At 59.2% G+C, this 9,360-nt stretch overlaps 1 protein-coding gene across 2 annotated transcripts; it reads right to left on the bottom strand.

The window, feature by feature from the left end:
- Positions 1–715: 715 nt before the first annotated feature.
- Positions 716–3,806, bottom strand: NANOS3 (nanos C2HC-type zinc finger 3). 2 transcript variants are annotated; one of them, XM_081232909.1, is made up of 2 exons: positions 3,276–3,806; positions 716–1,039 (listed from the first exon to the last, which is right to left on the bottom strand). In XM_081232909.1, exons 1-2 carry the CDS (start codon positions 3,739–3,741, stop codon positions 972–974), a joined length of 534 nt encoding a protein of 177 aa, XP_081089035.1. In that variant the 5' UTR covers positions 3,742–3,806; the 3' UTR covers positions 716–971. The 2 variants fall into 2 exon arrangements, with proteins under 2 accessions (XP_081089035.1, XP_081089036.1); XM_081232910.1 differs by having other exon boundaries at positions 3,288–3,806.
- Between the last annotated feature and the right edge of the window lie 5,554 nt (positions 3,807–9,360).

Below are 9,360 nucleotides of genomic sequence, written 5' to 3'. Positions count from 1 at the left end.
GGAGGACCAGATCATACTTCCTGGGTGGGGATGGATGTCCATCCCCCTACCCACTCCTGCCTAAGCACAGCCAAATCACCTCAGTGGTGCCCCCTACCCATGGCCTCGCCTGGCCCAGCCCCCTCCGGACATACTCCTATTCCTTGCAGCTCCCCACCCCACCCCTGCCCCAGCCCAGAAGTCCTTCCCTTGCTCTGAAGGGCCTGCATGTGACTCCACGGCCCCCAGCTGTTGGGGCATCGATGGTGACCTAAACTTTCACTAAGAGCCTCCTAGGTGAGGACAGTGATGGGGAGGAACCTCTAACTGTCTCTCCATTGCCCCCTCAAGTCAGGCCCCCACCTCCAGGGTAGGGGATTCCATCTGACATGTCAATATGCAAGGGGTGGCTGGAAGGGTCTGCAAACACGAAGCGTCACAGAAACAGCCTCATGGCACCAACCCAGCAGCAAGTGCCCTGCTCAGAAGTGCCAGGCTGGGGCGACCCCTCAGAACCCCATAGCTGCCCTGTGGTGCCCACTCCCATTTCTCAGCACAAAGCAGCTCACCCCAAGGCCCCAGGGTAAACGGCAATCCAAACAGCAGTTGGGGCATGTGGAGGTCAGAGTAACGGGGGGGGTAAGGGATGAGCCAGGAGAGGAGGGTCCCCAGTCCCATCGGCTACCTTGTCCCAAGACCGGGCCTGCTATGACGCTGATCCATTCATAAACATTTATTGAGAGCTGACTGGGTGCCCAGCGCTGGGGAAGGAGGGCTGGGGTGCCTGAGAACCACCTCCTTCCGTGAGGTGGTCGGAGCGCCCTTTGGGCTGTGCTCCCAGACGGGGCTCCTTTGCCAGGCCCTCAGGCTGGGGGCAGGGCCTAGGGGCGGATCCTCGGAGGGTGAGTCTTCCCTGAAATCCAGCCTCCAGTGAGCCTGGGTCCCCAACCCCAGGTGAAGGCAGCATCCCCGTCCTGCCTGCTCCAGCCTCCTTAGGCAGAAGTGGAGGGACAGCAGGAGGAGGGGGTAGTTGCAGAAAGCTTCCCGGCACCTTTGGAACCTGGATTTTAAAAGCAGAAGGGGAGGAGAAAAACATTTAATAACAGGGATGATTCAATGCTCCGGAAGTACCGACTCAACCTGCAAGACTGCCATGGCTCTGGCGCCACCTGCAGGCTATTTCTGGAATAGCACCCCTGTGACATTCCCGGCCCAGGGCAGCCCCAGGTGGGACCCAGAGCCAGACACAAAGCGCAGAAACTCCAACTCAGTCCTGCGGTGCCGTCTCCTCGCGGCGGCAGGGCTCCGGGAACCCCGGGTTTGTTACACCCAGGTTACCTGGGAGGACGGCCTCAGGCAGCTTTTCTGTGCCAATATCCTGGTGAGGGCTTCCCCAACCCCCCCACGCCCGCGGAGGCAAGTTTTCCTGTTCTCTCGGACTTGAGGGCAAAAAATGAAGACTGAGACCATCATCTTTGCGTCCCTTCAGCTTCCCACCTCTCCCAGTTGGACCTCGTCAGACCTCATAGGGAATACTATCTTCTCCTGGAAGCAGTCTCTTCTAACAGATGTTCACTGCACAGCTGCCGGGATAGGGAGGGGTCCTCCCACCCGGTGACTTCCCCAGGGGCTCACAGTCTGATAGGAGAGGCAGTGCCCACACCGGGCACCCAAAGGGGTGGGGGTACCGCCCGGTCAGACCCGTCTCCTCTGTTGCTGACTTCCTCAAAGGCAATGAAAGTTACTAAAACGGATTTCTCTTTTAAAACCCTGCAGAAGCTGAGGTCTTTCTTGTCTGTAATAATAACTGTTGCCATTTAAGACGGAGCTACTCAAAGCCTGCCGGTCTGTGGCCTTGCAGTATGGCAGCGTCAGGGGGAGCTGGTTAGATATGCAGATGCTCAAGCCTCACCCAGACCTGCAGAACTGGAATCCACATTTGAAGAGCAAGATTGGTGGGGGGGAGCGCCCTATGTGGTGGGCCGTGCAGTGTGGGGAGAGCCCTTTAGACCTCAGGGAGGCTTCAGCCGTATTCTCTTCTAAACTTCAGCCCTAGCCAGTGGCTGATTGGCACACAGCAAACTCATGGTACTTCCCTCCAAACTGACGTTTCCCCAGGCGCTGGGACTCTCCCTCTTCGCCGCCTTGAACACCTCTGCCTGGAGGACCAGCCTCTTCCAACGCCTTCACATCCGTTTCCACGGTCCAGCCCGTTAGCCACGGTCTAACACATTCACAGTCAAACACATGCAGACCTGCTCTTGTCCCTTCCTTGGCTCCCTAGTTCTCAAGTCCAAACCCTTTAAGGTGACCAGCAAGGACCTACAGGTCCTTTTGCCATCCCTGAAATCTCTGACACCTTCCCCTCCGACATACATGCACACACACTCTATCCCAGACACACCGAACTTCACTAAGTTCCTAAAGGAGCCCCATTGCCTGGGCTCCACTTCAGCGCTCCACCAAACTGAATTAGGCTTCCAGAAGTCACTTTCTCCAGGAAGACCTCCTGGACCCCTTCACCTGGATCAGGTGCTTCCTCTAGACTCCCCCATGCCTGTGTTTTAACTCTCACTCTCCCCATCTACCACGGCGGGCCAAGCCCAGCCCAGCGCTTGGCACCCGGCAAGCCTCAAAAACTATCTGGTGGTGGGCTTCCCTGGTGGCGCAGTCGTTGAGAGTCCGCCTGCCGATGCAGGGGACACGGGTTCGTGCCCTGGTCCGGGAGGATCCCACATGCTGCAGAGCGGCTGGGCCCGTGAGCCATGGCCGCTGAGCCTGTGCGTCTGGAGCCTGTGCTCCACAACGGGAGAGGCCACAACAGTGAGAGGCCAGCGTAACGCAAAAAAAAAAAAAAAAAAAAAAAAAAAAAAAAAAAAAAAAACTATCTGGTGAATGAGTGAACAAGTGAGGCTCAGTTTCTCTAACTGAGCCACTTCCCTCTGGTCACACAGTTCCCACGTGCCAAGCCGGATTGGAGTCCCTGCTGTACCTATCCCCACACCCCACCGGTAGCCCCCACAGCCTCCCTGCTAGATCACACCGCGCCTGGAAAAGGACGGTGTTTCCCTTACGGGCCCAGGGAGGGAGAGTGCCTTGCCCAAGGCCACACGGGGAACCCCATCCCCAGCTTACCAGCGTAGGGCAACAGTTCTAGAATACTGCTCTAAGCTGTCTACATGGATTATCACCCCCCCAACCCTCTGAAGTGGGTGACCCCAGGGGTTAACCCACTTCACAAAGGCCCCTAGGGGCTCAGCCCAGGGCAGACCCCCTCCTCGAGTTCCCCCAGCCACCTGCACAGGCACCTCCTCCTCCTCCTCGGTGGTGTCCGGAGTCCTGCGTCCTCGCCTTGTCCGAGCGGGCCAGCTTCCTGCCGGCCGAGTTGCGGGTGTTGTAGCTATAGACGGAGGTGTAGCCCTGGCTGGTGAGCGGGCAGAAGCGGCGGGTGTGGGCATGCTCGCGAGTGGCACCACACTGGGGGCACACGTAGTCTCGAAGGATGGGGCACAGCACCCGGCCCGCTTCGTCCTTGAGCACGTGGGACTGGTAGATGGCCCGGGACTCGCCGTTGTGCTTGCAGAAAGAGCACAGGCGTTCAGGAGCTGGTGAGGATTCCGGGCTGGGTGTCTGACCCTCCACCGGCTCTGGCACTGGTTCTGGTTGAGGGTCCAGCCTGGTCTCAGGCTCCTCTTCCCCACGCAGAGCCCCCACCAGGCGTGCCAAGCCCAGGTAATCTGTCCATAGATTGTAGGTCCCCATGGCTGGACACCGTGTGCCAGGCGGAGGGGCAGAGAGAGAAGAAACGCAGCCGCCCCAAAGCTTGTCTTTCTACACCTTCCTTCTTAACCCTCCCTTCCCCTCTCTGGAGCCGAGCAGTCTGGGCTGTCAGTCCCCTCCTTATACCTCCAAGGGGCTGTGAAGAGGGAGGGGCATGCTGTAGGAGGTGCCTTATTATCACAGGGGGGGCTTGCTGCCGCTCCCCCAAAAATGCACCTGCCCAGGGGATGCATGGTCTCTGGGTGGGCTGGAGGCGAGGGGAGGTGATAAGACACAGGCTGCAGGGGGCACCAGTAATATGGAGCCACACACCCCACCCAGAGGGCATTGGGAGGGCGACCCCTCCTTAGAGTCTGCCTGCCTCTCCTGCCCCACAGGGTGATGGGGGTGGGAGGGTTGGAGGCCCCACCCGACAGACTAGCATTGATGTAACCAGTAACTTAGTAACTTCTTTCTTCCTTTTCCTGGGCTGGGGGAGGGGCCGAGTACCCCTGAGCTCTTTGGGAAGGGTTGGGGAGCTGCTGATGTTCCAACTGTCTTCAGAAGGAGAATGGGCCTGGCTTATGGGGTGGGGGGATAAGGACCAAGGCTCCCAGCTCTGGTCACCCTCAGGGAGCTTTCACACCCCTTTTCAGTGGATCCGGCATTTAATGGATGAACAAACTGGGGTATGAAACCACCTGCCCCTGGGGTTATTCACAAAGACAAGCACAAAAGCCTGCCTCCTCCCCACGCAGTTAGCAGTTACCACCGGAGCCTTAGGTGTTGGAGAGCCTTAGGACCAGCTCGTCCTGGTCCTGGGGTGGAAAGGGGGTGAGGCAAAATGTTATGGGGGGCGGAGCAGAGCACAGGCACAAGTTGGGCTAATGGGGGGGCCCCTAGCGCTCGCCAATGCCTTGATCTCCCCCTCAAATGAGACCTCAGCTCAGTCTCTGGAGGATAAGGTGTGCCCAGGAGTCACCCACGTGGGGCACACAGATGGGCAGGTGGAAGAATCAACTGGCGTCAAGGTGCTAGGTGGGCAACTGAAGGTAAAGCAGGGGTCTGCCGGTACCAGGCAAGGAGGGTGAGAAAGCTGGGCCCGGGACTTGAACGCAGAGAAGAGGTGCTATGCTGCCTACCCACCTCATTCATTCATTCATTCATTCATTCACTCAAGAAAACTCTATTGAGTCTTCCGGAAGCGGGGCTCACTAATCCGTTTCACAAAGGTTTCCCAGCTGCCCAGCCCTGAGCCTGTGATTCATGCCCCCAACCCTCCAGGATTTATTCTCCAAATCCAGCCTGTGTCTGTAAGGATCCCAGACACCAGCCCTCACCAAGGGGTGAGAGGCTGAGGTCAGGGTCAGGTACTGGCTGAGAAATTCTGGGGGGGAGTCCAGGGTGGGTTTTTTTCCCCATCGCATTCCCCTTAGGCTGTGTCCGGCCCAGACACAGTGACATTCATCCCTCGGTGGGTCTGGCCTCCGTCCTCACAACCCACCGACAACAATGAATGTTGATTGTGACCTTCGCTGTGGCCTAAGGGAGGGGATGTGTTCAGGATCCCCTGGCCCCGCCCCAGGTCTGGAAGGTGGGGGTCGTGATGGGTGGACGGCAGTTCCAGGCCTCGGGGTCCACTCAACGGTCGATGGTTTGCCTGAGCTGCCCAAACTCACCGACAGGTTGAATGTTCCCCCAAACCCTTGGCAACTTCTTGGGGAGTGGAGGCTGGGTGGGGGTGAGGGAACTGGATAGGGTGAGGGGAGAGGGGAGGGAATAAGGAATTTATAGAATCATTAAGTCAGCAAATAGTTATTAGGTGCCAACTCTGCTCTGGGAACCGGAAAAAGCAGGAAAAAATATAAATAATAATAACAGTAGATATTTATGTCACCTTTGCTATGTAAATGTAGCAGTACTGGGCCCTGGGCTCAATTTTTCATGCATTTACCCAAAGCATCCTCAAAACGGCCCTCAGAGGTGCATATTACTTCCATTTGTCAGTTTGGGAGGCCCGTAGGGCACCGCTAGTGAGAGGCAGAGAAGGGATTCCTAGAGGCCCCAAGATGTCTGGAGGCCAAGTGGTTCTTGCCCCGGGGGCATCGATGCAACAGAGAGATAAAACATTTTAATACAATGTAATACCTTGGTGAGCTTCATCCTGTTCCGGGCACAATTGTTTCTGAATCACAAGAGCCCCCAGGGGTTGTCAGTCTCCACTTTGCAAATTGGGGCCGGCGGTGGGGCCGCTACAAGGCAGGCCCAGCCCGCACGTCCGCTTGCGGGACTTTTGGACAGGGGCGAAGCAAAAGGACCACAGAGGACCACAGGTTGCCCGCCTGCCTGCAGGGTCTCAGGCATCTGAACTCAGGCCCTTGTGGCGGTCAGCGCCCAAGCGCACAGACACGCGAGGGTTGCCCCGTTAATGCGGGGTGCGGGTTCGCTCACCCTCGGGCCTCGAAATGGGTTGCGGTCAAATCCCTGCTTCGGCTCTGATTGCGTCAAGATGCTGCCCGCTCCGCATTTCTTCACCCGCAAACAGGGCCCCCAGTCCCTCCCTCCAGGGGCTGCGCAGAGTTGGGTGCCCGCCCCCTCGGGTGCCCCTACGCGCAGTCTCAGGGGAGACCGCCCCCCACCTGGGTCTGGGGCCCTCCGAGGACAGTCTGGGAGGGGACTTCAAATTTCTTGTCCCCTCCCATTTCACTAAGGGCAATATCGAGCCCCAAAGGATGAACCCCCTGGCGTAACCCTAAGGTGGATTAGGGCCCCCAGGGGTGCTGAGCTTGAGTGAACCCCAAAACGACCCTCCTTGGAGGCGGCCTGAGGCGACGCAGCCCTTGAAGCCCCACCCCCGAGATCCCCGCCTAGAGACAGCCTCCAGAGACCCGCCCCTCAGAAGCCACAGACTCAAGCCCCTCCCCCAAAACCCGCCCCCTCAAAGCCCACCCACAAATTGCACGTCCCTAGGACCCTCCCTCTAAAGCCCGCCCAGATAGAATACCGTGTAGCCTGACCCCAAAACTCAACCGCCATAAAACCCGCCCCCTAAGCCGGTTCTCAAAGCGCCCAGCTCCCTTAAGACCCGCTCCGGGGCCCCGCCGTCAGGCCCCCCCCCCCCGCAGACTTCCCATCTAGTTTTGGCTCTGGGAGCGCCCAAGCCTCCAGAACCCCGCCGTCTAGGATCTCTAAAGTCCGCCTGCCTAGACCCCCAGGGACCGCGTCCCTACGGAGTCCCCAAGGCCGTTCCCTGGAGCTCAACCCCGCTAAGGTCCGCCCTGGCACGACCTTCCCCCAAACCGGACCCCCTCGGAGCCCGCCCCCCGCAAGACCCGCGCCCCTTGAAATTCCCCCACCTCATGGAGTCCCTTCCCCAGAGCCCGCCCTCTCGCCCACCCTGGGCCGGGGTCCAGTCACGTTCCCACCCCTGTCTGGAGCTCCGGGTGGGGCGCCCTCTCCCGTGGTCCATCCACCCGGCCTGCAGGGCCCCATTCAGGCACAGGGTATCCAGGACCTTCTCAGGGAGCATGTGGGGGGTGTCTTGCTTTGAAGATGGTGGTCCTAACAAGCAGAATATGGAGAGAGGAGGGGTAATAATAATAATGCTTTATATACATCACCCTATTATTAGAATACCCATTTTATCGATGAGGAAGATGAGGCTCTGAGAGTTTGGAACAGAACTCTCTCGGCAGTTCCTAAAAAGCTTTGTTCTTAACGACCACGAGGCTAGAATGCGGGGTCATCAGGCACGAGGCACTCTGGCCACAGTGCGTGGGGTGTGGGGCTCCCCATGACACCGCTGCTCCTTCTGTGCCTCCTCACAGGTTTCCCGGAGGGCTCTGACCTGGACCTACCTAGGAGGTAAGTTCCAGTGAAGGTGGGGCTAGGGCAAGAGGGCGGGGCTTCGGGCCAAGGGGAGGGGTGGGAGGCGGGCAGTGCCCAGACTCATCCTATGGGGGAGGGGCTGTCTGGGCACAACCTGGGGTCTGTCTCCCTTCGTCATGGTAAGTGTTGGCTTCCCGCCCTCGGTGTCCGTCTGGGTCTGACCGTGTCCCTCACAGGCGAGTATTTGTCTGGGTCCCCAGCCCTGCTGTGTGCGCTGTCTCTGGCTGTCTGGGGTCGCCTGTGTGTGTCTGGCCCTTTACACCTGATCTCCCCTCTTTGTCTGTCCACCTGTAGGACAGACATGTCCGGGGCTGCCCTTTGGTGAAAGGCGGCCTCTGGTCTGTCTGCATCTCACTGTCTGCACCTGGGGCCCTTAAGCAGGGCGCTGACTGTTCCTCCCAAGTGTCCTGAGGCCTTCTTGGGGGCTGACTGGGCCTCCAGTCTGACTTTGAAGCCCAGCAGGGTAGGAGGCAGGGAGTTGTCTCCTCCCACCCCCAACCCCGGGCCCTGGAGCAAAGCAGGGGTGCCCTTCAAGGCCTGCTTCTTCCTCATCCTTACTCCTGGGACCCTACACCCCAGCTGGGAGGGTCTGTCTGGGCAGGGGCCTGAGAATGACTGGGGTGGCGGGCAGCCTGCCAGAAGCCATGCTGACCCTGAGCCTATCCCCACCCCGACCCCCATCCTGAGCTCTGGGAAGGCAGGGCAGCTGGCAAAGGGTCTGGGGGTCAGGGTCGGAGGTGAGAGGTCTCAGTGGAGCCAGATGGCCAGGCAATGGATAGAGGCAGCTCTGCTGTCAAGTTGAAGAACAAGGTGGCGGGGCCGGTGGGGGGTCGGGGGCAGCATGAGGTCAGAGATGCAGGGCTTCCAGGGGGTGTCTAGTGGCTTGTGTGTCCCTGCATGTGTCCCAGTGTGCATCTGTCCTTGTGTCTGTGCCCTTGTGTGTGTGCATAGGACCTGGGGGGGCACATGGGGAGGAGGTGCTCGGGCCCTGGCAGACAAAGAGCCCATTATGGAACATGCAGTAACAGTGTATGTAGGGGTCCCCCTGTGGGGTCCTGTTGATGGCCCGGGCTGTCTAGACTGGCGGGCAGGGGCCCCTCATTTCCATGATACCTGCATGGCCTCTCAGGTTCCCACCCCGCCCTCCCCGGGCCGTCTGCCCAGCTTCCTCTCCGCTGCCAGCTGCTCAGGCTTTGGACTCCGTGTCCTCAGACAAGGGGCTTGTCTGTCCTGCCCAGACCTGGGGGTGGCCAGTCGGCCAGGAGCCTGAGTTTCCTTCTGAAGACCACCAGACGTGGAGCCAGGGCTGGGGGAGGCGAGAATGCTCCCCTGGGTTGGAGCTGGGGGCTGTGGAGGGACCTGGGGCAGGTTACTGAGAAATTCAGACACTTCTACTGAGGCTTGTGGGCTCCATCTGCAAAAATGCAGGCAGCAGCTGCCTATGGGCCTGTTACTGGGGGGCTGTGATGGGCTTGGGGGTCTGAGCTACTCTGGTGGGCTATTTTAGGGGGCCTGTGGGTGTCTGTAAGTCTAGGTGGGTGTGTGCCACAGTGAGCGGCTGTCTCTATGCCAGTTGTGCGTGTGCATGTCGGCACTCCTGTGGGCTGCTGTTTGTGTGTGGATGGATGTCAGTGTGACTCTGGTTGTGTGTCAGGCTAACCGTGGGTAATTGCAAGTCGATGTGTGAGCCAGTGTATGTGGGTGTCTGGCGTCTGTCAGTGTCACTGGGGCTGA

The sequence above is a fragment of the Mesoplodon bidens genome (genome assembly GCF_964165515.1).
Source record: "Mesoplodon bidens genome assembly, chromosome: 4".
Classification (NCBI taxonomy): domain Eukaryota; kingdom Metazoa; phylum Chordata; class Mammalia; order Artiodactyla; family Ziphiidae; genus Mesoplodon; species Mesoplodon bidens.
This window is presented reverse-complemented; position numbering and strand designations above follow the sequence as displayed.